This window comes from Clavelina lepadiformis, chromosome 2, assembly GCF_947623445.1.
Source record: "Clavelina lepadiformis chromosome 2, kaClaLepa1.1, whole genome shotgun sequence".
Lineage (NCBI taxonomy): Eukaryota > Metazoa > Chordata > Ascidiacea > Aplousobranchia > Clavelinidae > Clavelina > Clavelina lepadiformis.
In genome coordinates, this window is record NC_135241.1 from 2,297,797 (window position 1) to 2,312,549 (window position 14,753).

At 37.5% G+C, this 14,753-nt stretch overlaps 1 protein-coding gene across 3 annotated transcripts; it reads right to left on the reverse strand.

Moving 5' to 3' along the window:
* Positions 1-953: 953 nt before the first annotated feature.
* Positions 954-5,940, reverse strand: LOC143446853 (uncharacterized). 3 transcript variants are annotated; one of them, XM_076946696.1, is made up of 13 exons: positions 5,838-5,940; positions 4,742-4,829; positions 4,289-4,350; positions 4,085-4,172; positions 3,907-4,004; positions 3,720-3,821; positions 3,212-3,631; positions 2,862-3,050; positions 2,024-2,143; positions 1,689-1,818; positions 1,386-1,517; positions 1,074-1,198; positions 954-974 (listed from the first exon to the last, which is right to left on the reverse strand). In XM_076946696.1, the coding sequence occupies exons 1-6, from the start codon at positions 5,870-5,872 to the stop codon at positions 3,779-3,781; spliced, it is 414 nt and encodes a 137-aa protein (XP_076802811.1). In that variant the 5' UTR covers positions 5,873-5,940; the 3' UTR covers positions 954-974; positions 1,074-1,198; positions 1,386-1,517; positions 1,689-1,818; positions 2,024-2,143; positions 2,862-3,050; positions 3,212-3,631; positions 3,720-3,778. The 3 variants fall into 3 exon arrangements, with proteins under 3 accessions (XP_076802811.1, XP_076802813.1, XP_076802812.1); XM_076946698.1 differs by having other exon boundaries at positions 3,903-4,004; XM_076946697.1 differs by lacking the exon at positions 5,838-5,940 and adding an exon at positions 4,909-5,823.
* Between the last annotated feature and the right edge of the window lie 8,813 nt (positions 5,941-14,753).

The following is a 14,753-nucleotide window of genomic DNA, read 5'->3' on the forward strand; positions in this document are numbered from 1 at the left end:
GCATACGTAGCTTTGTACAGTAGGCTATTCAATGGTGATGAATTGCATTGGATTAATCTCAAATGATGTGTGGTTAAAACTGTAAATAATCCTGTATCACTCCAATAAACGACAAACGCAACAAATGCAAAGCGCAATTACGCTTCTATAACGCATGCCAAGTGTCATTTTCACGTTACAAAATACTTGAAAATCTAAGCTTACTTGAGTTGTGAGATTTCATTTTTCAGCGACATGATTTCCATTTCTAACGTCCTCATTTTGTCTTCATTCTGTTCACGTTCACTCATTCTCGACGATTTTTCATTCGCAAGGTGCTGTTCTAATTCACGGCATCTTTCTTCAAGTTGCAACCTGGAAACATTTACGTGTAACCTGAAAAATATTCAAATTTCAGCAACAAAGTGTTTTGCTATATAGGATAAATCATAAGTCTTCATGACTTTAATATACATGACTAAAATCTAAGCTACTTTAACAATTACTTTTCGTTTTGCAAAGTGTTGTTTTTCCTCCATTCCTCCTCTCTCGACTCTAGAATCCTGCGAGACGACTCGCGCTCTGCTTCCTCAAGCTCCCTCTGGTGGTTGGTAGTTGAAGTACGAAGAATATCTAGTTCTGCTTCTAGTTCTTAAAAGACGTATCAAACACAAAATAAAATAAGCTAGAAATGACAATTTCATTACAGTAGAAAATATTAGTACAAAAACATATTAACCTGACTAAACAAAGTGGGGTAAACACTGGGCTTCAGCGTAAAAATCTTTGGTCATTTCCAATAAATGTATGTGGCTTTTTTATGTATTGCAATGTCTAATTGTATGCTGAAAGCACAAAATAATTCTAATTTACCATGGTTTTTGCTTGCAAGTGAATCTCGACCTCTTTTCAGCTCCCCTTTCATCTTAAGCGTTTCTAATTTGCCGTTAGTTAGCTCCACTTTGTGGCGATGAGTTTCCTCATCCAAAGAATTTCTGTTGTTGGTCACGAGATATTATGGTTAAAACAGAGGCTATTTTAACAAAGAGCACAGCAATTGTCACAGCTTTAAATAAGCATTCTGTCACAATTACCTCTGGGAAGTACATTCTTTGTTCAGATCCTTAATTTGTTGTGTGAGTCTTGATTTCTGTTCATTGGAGTCCCACAACTCTTTCTGTAACCTTTCACACTACATTTCATTCGATCTTTTTTCAATCTGTTAAAGGGAATAACCTTTTTAAGGAATCAAATTTTCAAAATCACATAGTTTTGAAACAATAAATAAGGTATAAACTGTCATGTTGCTTATTTATCAATGAAACTCATCCAAAACCAAACAAGTTGTACTTGACAACAGCTCATCTCATTGCTGTCAAGTTCACTGAGAAAAAATTTTGTTTTACCTCAATGGCTTTTATATTGGCTTGTAAGCGAGCAGGATCTTTTGCCTGGGACCTCTGCATAGAATCAGCTTCAACAGCTACGTGCTCTTTCTGTTTACGTGATTTAGCCATTTCATCCAACAGATTCTTTCCCTATGCAGAACAAATTAGTTTGTATTATGTATATGGGCCTACTTCTTAAATGCCAATAGAATGACAAATTGTATATGGAGATAAAAGTAATACTAAATACTTTACATACCTACTAAATTATTAAATATAAATAATAGTAATGATTATTTGTAAGTGAAAGTCTAACGTTACCCTTTGTTCAAGCAGATTTTTGTTTCTTTGCAAATGGGTAATTTTTTGTGCGTCAACATCAGTTGTTGAATGTTGATTCTTTAATAAATCATCTCTTTCATTCTTTAGTGCAGCAACAAGCGCTTGATGTCTATGTAAACAGTGAACAACCTTCATGTTACCTATGCTTTCAACTACAACAAAGCAAATAAAACATTGAATGGAAACCTTTAGATCAAAGGAATTTAAACGCAGTAATTTCTCAGACACAAACTGTCTAAAATCTAAAAAATAAAGATTTGATGACATTTTCGGTGTTTGATGCCTCCTTAATAGTTATAAGTACCTTTACTCACTTTTGCTTTCCACTATTGATCTAGAATTTCAAATATGGAAATGGCCATCTTTTCCATTTTGTCAATCAAATCAATAGTGATTGTCACTCCACCACATTCAAGCTTTGCTTCTTCCAAGACCTAGAATGCAGGAAACGCGAGGAAAACATTGTTACAGTGTGAGTTGTACTTAGTGTTTTAGATTACAGCTCATACAACAGGTAATAAAGTAGCAGAGCTAATTCACACGTTTAATTTAAGTTTGCGAAAACCTGTGCTGGCAATGACATAGTCTTCAGTCGGGAATCTTTAAGAAACACTGCTATATTGCACAACAGAAATTTGAAAATCCCAAGAGAAACAAACTCACTCTCATTTTCGTTTTAAAGCAGTGGTTTTCTAGCGTTAAAAACTTCATTCTATAATATATACTGTATTTTACCTCACAATTATTCAAGCCTCACTGGCCACACCTTGTGTTGGGATTTTTATTTAATCTGCCGTACCTGGATTTGAGAGCTAATTTTATGTGAGTTTACACTAAAATCAACTAGTGGACCTCAGTTGTTTTGGCGGCAGCACAAAGGGTTTTTAACTGATACAAATACGTTGAAAGCGTAAGATTGTTTTGAAAGTTTGTAAATGGTTTGGTGGTCGTTTAATGAATGAATCGTCTTTTAACATTACAAGAGCACTACACGTACTCGCAAATGATCAAATCACGTGTTTAATTGGAATTTTCAAAATCAGTTCTAAAATTATTTACAATCACAAGCATATAATATATACCATATCGTGATAAATATGCATATCATATGATCACCAAACCACATACAATTACTGCTTCATATAAACATACTTCTCTACTTCATTGAGTCTCATGATTTTTATCGTCCTTGAAGAATGTTTCCAGTTTTAGTGGGCTGAAACGGTAACCTTCATTAACACCTTTATTGCGCCTTAAAAATGACCCAGTTGCAATTCTACGAGCAACCCATTCGATTGGGATCATGTCGTACTTCCACGCCAAAAACAATGTTTCGTTTACCTGAATTACAGAAGAAGAGCGAGATTAGAAGATTAAATGAGGCAAATGCACAACTAGATAGCATGACTATAATAGTGTACAGTATACGTATTTAAACTAATAGTGAAACAACTTGCACAAGATAATTAATATCGGTCAGTGAGTGGCATAAACGGTTTTACCAATTTTATTAACGTTGTTTTTTTGTGCCAAAATGGTTTAGAAGCTTCATGATGTTGGTAGACGTCCGAGTTGAGAATTCAGCTTTTCCTTCCATCACATTCCTTTTGACGCCATCACCAGCTGTTACTATATTTTGGGAAACAACCAGGCATTGGCCATCAGCAGCTGATTTGACATCATACACAATCTTTGTTTTCTCTCAATTATTTTCTCTCCGAGGGTACAATGATCATCACAAGAACTTGTACCAAGACGTGTTTGTAGGCCGTTATTTTAAAGTTCAGATTGCTTCATCAATTTGCTTTTTGGTTCCCCATTGCCATTATTCAACAACATAGGTCGTGTCGGTGCGTACTCAAATTCTATCTTCATGTCAATCAAGCTTACGTCCTGCACGCAATTTTCATTTCCCTACAAACCTACAAAGATGTGTTTACTAACGGTGTTACATTGATAATTAATTAATCTTTATAGTATCTAGTTACTTATTTTAAGAAATCGACTTACGGACTCCACAACTTCATTCACTTTTTCCGACACCCGCCGATAATTTTCTTTCAAGTTTTTCATGTCATTACCAGTAGAAACTTCGGTGAAATTTCAGTAAACCTACAAAGATGTGTTTACTAACGGTGTTACATTGATACTCTTTACCAATCTAGTTACTTATATATTAAGAGATCGACTTACGTACTCCACAACTTCATTTACTTTTTCCGACAACCACCGACGAGAGTTTTCTTTCAAATTTTTTATGTCATTACCAGTAACTTCGGTGAAATTTCGGTAAACCTACAAAGATGTGTTCACTAACGGTGTTAGTTTGGATACTCTTTACCTATCTAGTTACTTATATTAAGAAATCGACTTACGGACTCCACAACTTCATTCACTTCTTCCGACACCCAACGATAGATTTCTTTCAAGTTTTTCATGTCATTGCCAGTAGTTTCGGTAAACCTACAAAGATGTGTTTACTAACGATGTTACATTGATACTCTTTAGCTATCTAGTTACTTATTTTAAGAAATCGACATATGAACACCACAACTTCATTTACTTTTTCCGACACCCACCGATAGTTTTCTTTCAAATTTTTCATGTCATTGCCAGTAACTTCGGTGAAATTTCGGTAAACCTACAAAGATGTGTTTACTAACGGTGTTACATTGATACTCTTTACCTATCTAATTACTTATATTAAGAAATCGACTTACGGACTCGACAACCACCGATAGTTTTCTTTCAAATTTTTCATGTCATTGGCAGTAATTTCGGTAAACCTACAAAGATGTGTTTACTAACGGTGTTACATTGTTACTCTTTACCTATCTAGTTACTTATATTAAGAAATAGACTTACGGACTCCACAACTTCATTCACTACTTCCGACAACCACCGATAGTTTTCTTTCAAATTATTCATGTCATTGCCAGTAATTTCGGTAAACCTACAAAGATGTGTTTACTAACGGTGTTACATTGATACTCTTTACCTATCGAGTTACTTATATTAAGAAATCGACTTACGGACTCCACAACTTCATTCACTTCTTCCGACACCCACCGATAGTTTTCTTTCAAATTTTTCATGTCATTGCCAGTAATTTCGGTAAACCTACAAAGATGTGTTTACTAACGGTGTTACATTGATACTCTTTACCTATCTAGTTACTTATATTAAGAAATCGACTTACGGGCCCCACAACTTCATTCACTACTTCCGACACCCTCCGATAGTTTTCTTTCAAATTTTTCATGTCATTGCCAGTAATTTCGGTAAACCAACAAAGATGTGTTCACTAACGGTGTTAGATTGGATAATCTTTACCTATCTAGTTACTTATATTAAGAAATCGACTTACGGTCTTCACAACTTTATTTACTTTTTTCGTATTATATACTTTATTAACTTTATTTAAGTTCTTTGTTATGTCAAACAAATGAAATACTACCACGTTTTGTACTGAAATGTGCGAGTTGCATTTTACATTTAAAATAATAGCAAAATGGATTTGTTGTATTCAAAACTGCGAGCTTGCGTGAGTATAAAAAATTTTCTCCGAGTGGTGCTTCGCGAATATAAAGGCTAGCAAAAAAATGAAAACAGGTAAGCGATCGTAAAACAATTCTGCTTAATGTTAAACAGTACGAAATTAGCTTCTTGCTAGAAACAAAGCCGCTCAAACCACCTATTGTAATTATTTATAAATTATTCCGATTTGTTGCGTGAATAAAATAATACAAAAGGACTTTTTATACTAATGCTTAGCACATTTAAATAAATTTCCTGTAGTAACAACTTTTGTTTGCCGAACGGCTCTTCCTGACTTATTGCCTTTCTTTCACGCCAACGCAGGGTAACTATAATAATTATAATTAATCGATCGAAGAACATTAGAAAGATGGACTCTTGTTCTGTTGTTTTGCCATTCATTTGAAATCAAACAATTATCGATAAACAAAAGCTTTTAAAACCTACAACAATGTTTAATTTTCGATTGGGATCATGTCGCATTTCCACGCCAAAAACGATTCTATATATAACGTATATAATATAAAATATAACGTTACAACCATTTGATAACACTAAATGTAAATCTACTTAGCAATTTATTCTGCCTACTTTCCTTTGCGTTGCTCAAACAGACTTCTTGGCATAGTTTTAGTGTAGGTCTGTATTCTATAACGTGGTTTTTGTCTAACGTCGTATTGTCTCTCTGACCAAAATGCCCTTCGCAATGTTGAAGGCGGATGCCTTTATAGACCCGACTGTCAATAGAAAAACGACAACGAGAGAAAAAGGCGATAACAATTACAAAGCATTGGTCAATGGTTTAAATTAATTGATTCGGCTTCGTCAAATGGAGTTAATAATTTTACCAAACTCCTAAGCTGGCTGATTGTGTTAGCCTAATCCTAATATCTCGCACAAACTCCACAGCTGCCATCTTCTCAAATCATTAATATGCAAAGTAGGTTACCGGGTCATGCATGTTAGGAACAAACGTTATCAGAAATTGGTCGACGAATTAAGGTCAATTAAGCTCTTTGTTATGTCAAACAAATGAAAATTGCCACGTTTTGTACTGAAATGTGCGAGTTGCATTTTACATTTAAAATAATAGCAAAATGGATTTGTTGTATTTAAAACTGCGAGCTTGCGTGAGTATAAAGAATTTTCTCCGAGTGGTGCTTCGCGAATATAAAGACTAGCAAAAAATGAAAACAGGTAAGCGATCGTAAAACAATTTTGCTTAATGTTAAACAGTATGAAATTAGCGGCTTACCAGAAACAAAGCCGCTCAAACCACCTATTTTAATTATTTATAAATTATTCCGATTTGTTGCGTGAATTAAACGACGCCAAAATAATACAGAAGGACTTTTTATACTATTGCTTAGCACATTTAAATAAATTTCCTGTAGTAACAACTTTTGTTTGCCGAACGGCTCTTCCTGACTTATTGCCTTTCTTTCACGCCAACGCAGGGTAACTATAATAATTATAATTAATCGATCGAAGAACATTAGAAAGATGGACTCTTGTTCTGTTGTTTTGCCATTCATTTGAAATCAAACAATTATCGATAAACAAAAGCTTTTAAAACCTACAACAATGTTTAATCTACATAGATTTTTATGTTGCTAAAGGCAAAACCGGCTGGTTCACTTGCAGTAGGTAAAATTGCTAAAAGTATCTAAAATAAGATAAAAACTCATTAAAACATTATAGATTAGCTCAAACCGTTCAGACAAATTTGTTACAGAAACACCAGACTGCAAAGTTTTAATTTTAAACAAAAAACACTGTTTATGTTAAGCAAATATGCGAAATTAGGTGATAGATAGCTGCTCATGTTACAAATTGACCTGAAGATATAGTTTTAAGTGAAAAATTTCCAAAGATCTTTGATCTTTTTATTCTCATGTTGCATATTTGTGTTTCCTGATCTTTCATTTCATCTATTCTTAACTTTTGAGTTAACTTTATATTTAGGCGTCAGACTATAATGGATTCTGATCGACCGATCTTCTTTTTCGATTGTTAGAAGTAAAAAGTTCAGATTACAGTGTAATTTCTCAATTTGTTTTCAAAAGAGAAAATCTTAGAGAAAATATATCAAAAAGCAAACTTTGATGGGAGCTAATTTAAAAAGAGTTGATAATATTTGGTTACGTTATTTATAACATTAAGTTGTTTAAAATATTCAACGGATCTCGCCATCAGTCCTTGCATTGAGATCCGCGCTTGTTATGTGATATCAGTATTCGAAGAAAATCAAGGAACCTAGCAACGAAGATTAATAAAACAAGAAAATTGGTAAATAAGGACGTGTCAGCGAGTTTAGACTTCTGCTTTTTGTTGAGATACCTGCAGCATATAACACTGTCGCACAGACAGTTATTTGCAATGTATTTAAAGTATCGTTTTAGTTTCTTTTAAACTAATGAGAGTGTTACGTTTTTACTGTCCTCAGTCTTAGATACACAGTAGGCACATATTTTTATTAAAAGCAGCTCAGTTAAATTGTCATTCACAGCAGCTCATTCCAGGAGCTTAAATCAGGACTGACTCTACGAATACTTGGCTGGAATACGTCAATGAAAAGACACGTGTGCTTAATCAAACACGGAAAACGCAGTAGGCCTCAAGAGAGAACGCGGCAGGGCAGACACAAAGCAAAACAAATGCAACACTCTCCCCCCACCCACAAAATTGCAAACACTAAACAAATGCTTGCCCAGAAATACAACGCATGTCCTACAAAAACAAACGAAGTGAAAACCAGGAAGTGAACAATACAAAAATGACGTGCAAAAAAACGATCACCCAAATAGACACCCAAACAACTAATACATAAATCGCCTGTAAAATCGTAGTATAAACAAAATAATATAACAATATAAAAATATATAATCTCAATATAAAACACGTATAAAAGCACGAAAACAAAACACAAAAATTTACTATTCATAACTCTATGTAAACGTGCGTGAGTGATGAGAAAAGATGCGTCGATTATCGTATTCTACCTTCGACATCTGGGTAAAAACAAGGTCTCCGTTTAATGCGTTGTGGACGGGTTGGAGAATGTAAAACATCATCGGTTACTAAACTGTTATTCTGAACTGCGTTCTGAATATTTTCCGGCACTATGTACACCCCTGGTCGCAGCTGGTTATAATTAGTAGACGTTATTTCTGGTTCCGGGCTGCAGCATGCACGAAAGTGATGGCTGTTGTTTGTCGGATATGTTGAGCGAGAATTTTGCCCTTCACTCTCGCTCACACCTTCTGAAACAGGATTGTCCACCGATCTGTAAAAATTGCCAAAACTTCTTTTCAGTCGATTAAAATGTACCGTACAGGTTTTACCTTCGCGATTTTCTATCATATAGTTTACAGGAGGAATAACTTTTTTAACCACGTAAGGGCCTTTATAAGGAAAGTGAAACTTTCTTGTTTCATGTTTTTGAAGAGCCTCGTCTCGCAACAGGACCGCATCACCCTCTTCATACCGATCGCCAGACGCCTTTTCGTCGTATTGTTTCTTCATTTGCAACCTACGTTTTCCCAACCTTGATTGAACTGTTTGGTGAACCAATTTCATTCTGTCTTGCAGATGAAGGATGTCTTCACACTTTGGGGTAAAAATTGGTGCTTTACTAATAAGATCTGCAGGCAACCTCAGATTCCTTCCGGTGAGTAAGTAATGAGGAGAAACTCCAGTTTCCTCGTAAACACTTGCATTGTAAGTATAGCGCTAACCGATGAGAGCGCATCATCCCAAGAAGTTGGGTCAACCTGAACGTAATTTTTTAAAATCGCAATTATGGTCTGATTGTTTCTTTCCACACCACCGTTTCCCATTGCGTGATACGGGCTGGTTCTTGTCTTGTTGCAGCCCATTAAGCGTGAGAGCTCTTGAAAAAGAATACTTTCGAAATTCCGGCCCTGGTCGGAGTGAATTGTTTCTGGGACGCCATGTATCGTCACCCAACGGTGGTAAAGCAAATAAGCAGTATCTTTGGCATTTTGAAATTTCATTGGCCAACACTGCATGTATTTCGTGTAGGTGTCACAAACGACAAGAATATAACGGTTGCCGTTTCGTGTTTCGGGTAGACCGCTTAATACGTCGATTTCAACTTTCTGCATAGGTGTATTCTCTTCTGACGGAACTAATGGGGCACGAACAATTCGCCTTGGTACTTTTCTTAAATCGCACAAGCAACACTCTTTGCAGTATGTTTCGACATCTTTGTGGCAAAATGGCCAGAAAAAACGCTCCTTTAACCTGGCAAACGTCCTTTTGACGCCCATGTGTCCACCTCCGTGAATCAAATCGTGAACAGACTTCAACACATCATTCTTCATTGTTGAGGGCACCAGCAACTGAGCATAAATTTCTTCCACAGAATTCTCGATTCTTCGATATAGCATACCATTATGTAGAAAAATCTCACTAAATATATTCCAATAGTGACGCAGGGCTTTGCTGTCATTTTTCACTTTTTTGAATGATGGTCGGCTTTCCTGGTTCATCCACTGAAACAGTCTTTTCAACACTGGATCTTTTTGCTGCGCCTTAATAGTGTTTTCGGTTGACCATCCAGATGCTTCTGAAAAATCCATCAAACACACTTGGTATTCTTTGGCGGAAATTGAACTTTCATAGCTGCTGTCAGTTTGAAACGGAAACAAGGGGTCTAATTGCTCTGCCCTTATAGTATCATCTGAACAAGGACGACGGCTAAGCGAGTCGGCATTCGTGTGTTTTCTTCCTGCGCGGTGAATTAATTTAAAGTTAAAATTGCACAAGAAATCGAACCAGCGAGCGCATTGTCCATATGTGTCTCGTGATTCCCACAGCCAACGAAGAGATGCGTGATCTGTTCTAAGCAGGAACTCTTCGGTTAAATAGCATCGAAAAACCTTTAACGCGTGAATGACCGCTAGCAGCTCTTTCCTGGTTGTTGAGTAATTTCGCTCGGTTTTGGTGAGCGATCTACTACTGTACGAGACGGGATGTTCTTCGCCATTCACTAGTTGCGAAAGAACGCAACCAACAGCTGTGTTACATGCGTCTGTGTCAACAATAAAAGGTTTGGATAGGTCGGGGTATCGGAGAACTGGGGATTTTGTCAGCAATTCTTTAAGCAGCCCGAACGCCTTTTTACATTCTTCTGTCCACAAAAAAAACTTTTTAGTTGAGTGCACTAAATTGTTCAGTGGTGATGCAATCTGAGAATAACTTGGAATAAACTTCCGATAATAGGATGACAAGCCCAAAAATTGGCGAACTTCTTTCAATGTTTTCGGTGTTGGCCAATTAGAAACGTCTTCTACTTTTTGTGGGTCGCACGATATCCCTTCATGTGATACAACGTGGCCAAGAAATTTTACTTTTTCCTTAAGTAACTTACATTTGGAAGGTCCGAGCTTCAGGCCAGCTTGTCGAAGTCGAGAGAAAACGTTTTCCAAACGTTCCGTATGTTCGTTGAATGTGCGACCGTACACGATAATATCGTCTAAATAAGCAATCGCACCATTCCACTCAACGCCGTTTAACACCACTCTCATCAAGTGCTGGAAGGTTGACGGCGCATTACAAAGTCCAAAAGGCATAACATTAAATTCGTAGAGTCCTTTATAACACGTAAAAGCAGTTTTTGGTTTATCGGAGGGTTTCATTTTAATTTGCCAGTAGCCCGAACGAAGGTCTAAAGTTGAAAAGTAACGACATCCAGACAATTGGTCTAAGCTCTCATCAATTCGAGGTAATGGATAACTAGACTTTTTTGTACAGTCATTCAGCTTACGGTAATCGATGCAAAACCGCACATCACCGTCTTTTTTGCGAACTAATACAATTGGACTAGCCCAAGGTGATTGAGAAGGTTGAATAATTTCTTTGTCACACATATCCTCAATTAGTTCATTTACCTTTTGCTTTTGGGGTTCAGACATCGTCTTGGGTGCTGTCGTATAGGGAGCGAGTCTCCTGTTTCGATTGAGTGTTCGACCAGTTCTGTTTGTCCAATATCGTACGGGTGCAGCGAAATTACATCACGATAGGAAGAGATTACGGAAAACAGCTTTTGACGTTCAACTTCTGACAGTTCCAATTTGTCCAAACATAACTCATCGTGCAGTGCAGACAACTCAACGTCGGCAAACTTATTCTCTGTAATAGGAAGAATTGAGTAAGCGTTTGTGTATTGAATATTGCCTTCACCTGCAATTGGAACAACTCTTGCCACGGAAGATCCGCTTGGAATTACTATTTCGACGTCTGATGGATTTGCCAAGCGTAACTGGACTAAATTGGCTTGAGTAGAGGTAACATACTCTGCGACTGCAACATTCCATTTCTCTTGAACGTTGTTAAGGCGTTCGATCAAAACTTCCACATCTGGCATGTCTGGTTGGCCGTCAAATGTTCCAGGGAGTAACAGTTCGGTGAAAGGAGAAATACGTGCAAAATCTAACAACTTAACAACATGACTATTTGCTAGGCCTGGGAATTTTAGTATGGGAATGGTGCCACCTCCCGCTTTTAAAAACATTTTTTCATAATTCACAACACACCGGTTATGTTGTAAATAATCAATTCCCAAGATACAATGATCAGCGATGGAGTCGCAGACATAAACATTGCAAAATTCTATACAACCGGCGACTGAGATTTTAACCTTACATCTGCCCAACATATTTATAGGCTTCCCTCCAGCACCCACAAAACCAATTCTGGTAGGGCATTTTGTTAATGTTGTCTGTAGCGTATCATACAAACTCTTACTTATTACTGTAACGGTAGCCCCAGTGTCAATCAAAGCAAATACTGAACTCTCATTAATGTTTATGTTGGCATACCTATGCAAGTCCTGATCCATAGTTTGAACCTGGTAGATTTCCCGTGGTGGATTGCTGTTAGTTCCATGTACATCAAAAACACGTCGAAGGTTTCTTGCACGCTGCCTATGACAGCGTCGAGCAATGTGACCATATTCTCCACAGTTAAAACACTGAAGTCTTCTTCTCTCTTCCCGAGGTTCTCTTGTTGTCTTCATTTCGTTTCGCAGTTGGGAAATTTCGTCCCGAAGTTTTTCGACAGTTAGTTTTAATTGGGATACGTCCTGGTGATCTCTTGCCACCGCTGCTACTTCTGACGTCATTACACGTGGTTCATGATGCGTCCGTTCTGCGTTTTCAATAATGCTCTTTGCTGTGGCATAAAAATCCGGTTGTGCATTTTTAGAGTTGTCGCGTAAGATTTGAGAGGCTTGTTGACGGTCTCTCAGTCCTTGAACGAGTAGGTTGTACAGCACACTGCTGCGCATTTCATGCTGTTCGTCGTTTGGATAAGCCATTTTTCCTAATTGGGCTATGGCTTCAAGAAAGCTTCTTACGAATTCGTCAAAACCTTGAGTGCGCTGAAAGAGTTGTTGCATGGCGTGCTTTTGTGAAGATAGACCTGAAGCCGTGTCTTTTGCTTGTTGAATGAGTTCGTCATAACTGAGATCGTAGAGTTCTTTACGACCATCGGTCATGGAGAATTTCATATCTTCCGGCAAGCTTTGTAGAAATGCATGTTTCTTTGCCGCATCCGATGCTTTGACGCTGTCGCAGAAGGATTCAAATTCTTGTAGGAAAGATAAAAAACTATTGCCACGTTGGTAACGAGGCGGAGAATAAAAAAAATTCATGCTTCTTCAGTAAAACTTCATAAAATCTTCTGTGTATCTAAGAGGTCCTGCCGTGTTCGCCAGTGTTACGTTTTTACTGTCCTCAGTCTTAGATACACAGTAGGCACATCTTTTATTCAGTTAAATTGTCATTTACAGCAGCTCATTCCAGGAGCTTAAATCAGGACTGACTCTACGAATACTTGGCTGGAATACGTCAATGAAAAGACACGTGTGCTTAATCAAACACGGATAACGCAGTAGGCCTCAAAAGAGAACGCGGCAGGGCAGACACAACGCAAAACAAATGCAACAAGAGCATGACATGGCATGATAAATTAAATATAAAAAAGAATTGTGGCAACCGTTTTTGTAATTCTTCATACAGTGAATAATGCGCCGTTGTGCTTTTCATTTCAACACCTCAATATTTTCGATCCACAGTAAAATGTCAAGTCTAAAACCTAGATTTTTGCCGCTGTGTCGTCTTAAATAAGATTACAACTAAGCAATTATGACGTCACGCACGAAGCAGGTAATCAACGTGGATGTTGAGCCGGCGGCTTGTCAATCGAGAGAGAAACGCGAGAGATTTTACTAATCGCCAGTCTACTGTTGGTTGTGCTGGGGTGCGCTTGTCTTAGCTAAGGCATGCTGCCTGTTTTGTGAACGTGCTGAGCTTGACCTTTGAATGCAAGACATTTTTAACACACGCGTAACTTTGAAGGAGCGTGTTACGTTTCGATATACTTTGTTGGATTTGGCCTCATAAGTGTTTACTGAACTGAACAGACCTGTGCTCTATTACTGTTTTAAAGGTAAACGATGTATCTACAATAACGTAGCAACGAAGATTAATAAAACAAGAAAATTGGTAAATAAGGACGTGTCAGCGCGTTTAGACTTCTGTTTTTTGTTAAGATACCTGCAGCATATAACACTGTCGCACAGATAGTTACTTGCAATGTATTTAAAGTATCGCTTTAGTTTGTTTTAAACTAAAGAGAGCATGACACATATTTTGTGTATAACAAAGAATTATGGCAAACGTTTTTGTAATCCTTCATACAGTGAATAATGCGCCGTTGTGCTTTTCATTTCAACACCTCAATATTTTCGATCCACAGTAAAATGTCAAGTCTAAAACCTAGATTTTTGCCGCTGTGTCGTCTTAAATAAGATTACAACTAAGCAATTATGACGTCACGCACGAAGCAGGTAATCAACGTGGTTGTTGAGCCGGCGGCTTGTCAATCGAGAGAGAGAGGCGAGAGATTTTACTAATCGCCAGTCTACTGTTGGTTGTGCTGGGGTGCGCTTGTCTTAGCTAAGGCATGCTGCCTGTTTCGTGAACGTGCTGAGCTTGACCTTTGAATGCAAGCCATTATATATCTTTTAACACACGCGTAGCTTTGAAGGAGCGTGTTAGGTTTCGATGTACATTGTTGGATTTGGCCTCTTTATAGGTGTTTGCTGATGGGAACAGGCCTTTGCTCTATTACTGTTTTAAAGGTAAAAGATGTATCTACAGTTGGGTCAGTATTCGGTTCCAGCCCAAAGCTAGTGGCACTATCAAATGAAGTTCACAGTGATCACATTGGAAAGCTCTGTACCCTGTTCATCTAATGTTTGTTAAGATGCAGATCTACTATCATGTGCCAGTGCGTGCAAAATGTGTACGGTTGGAGTTGTTAATCTTTTTCACGTCGGTCAGAAATTAAACATTACACAGTTTATATGTGCATCTGTTTGGGCCACAGACATAAGTGCATTAGGTACCTGTTTGAGCAAACAATACCCACACTGGCTACAGTGTTCAGAGACACACTTGCATTACATTATGTTCATAC

Bases quoted from the DNA above. Each gene is read 5' to 3' on its own strand.
- LOC143446853 (XM_076946696.1), bottom strand. From the start codon at position 5,872: ATGCCAAGAAGTCTGTTTGAGCAACGCAAAGGAAA. The intron at 4,173-4,288 runs GTGGGTGTCGGA...ACATCTTTGTAG, and splicing joins AATTTGAAAGAAAACTATCG to GTTTACCGAAACTACTGGCA. The intron at 3,822-3,906 runs GTACGTAAGTCG...ACATCTTTGTAG, and splicing joins AAAGTAAATGAAGTTGTGGA to GTTTACTGAAATTTCACCGA.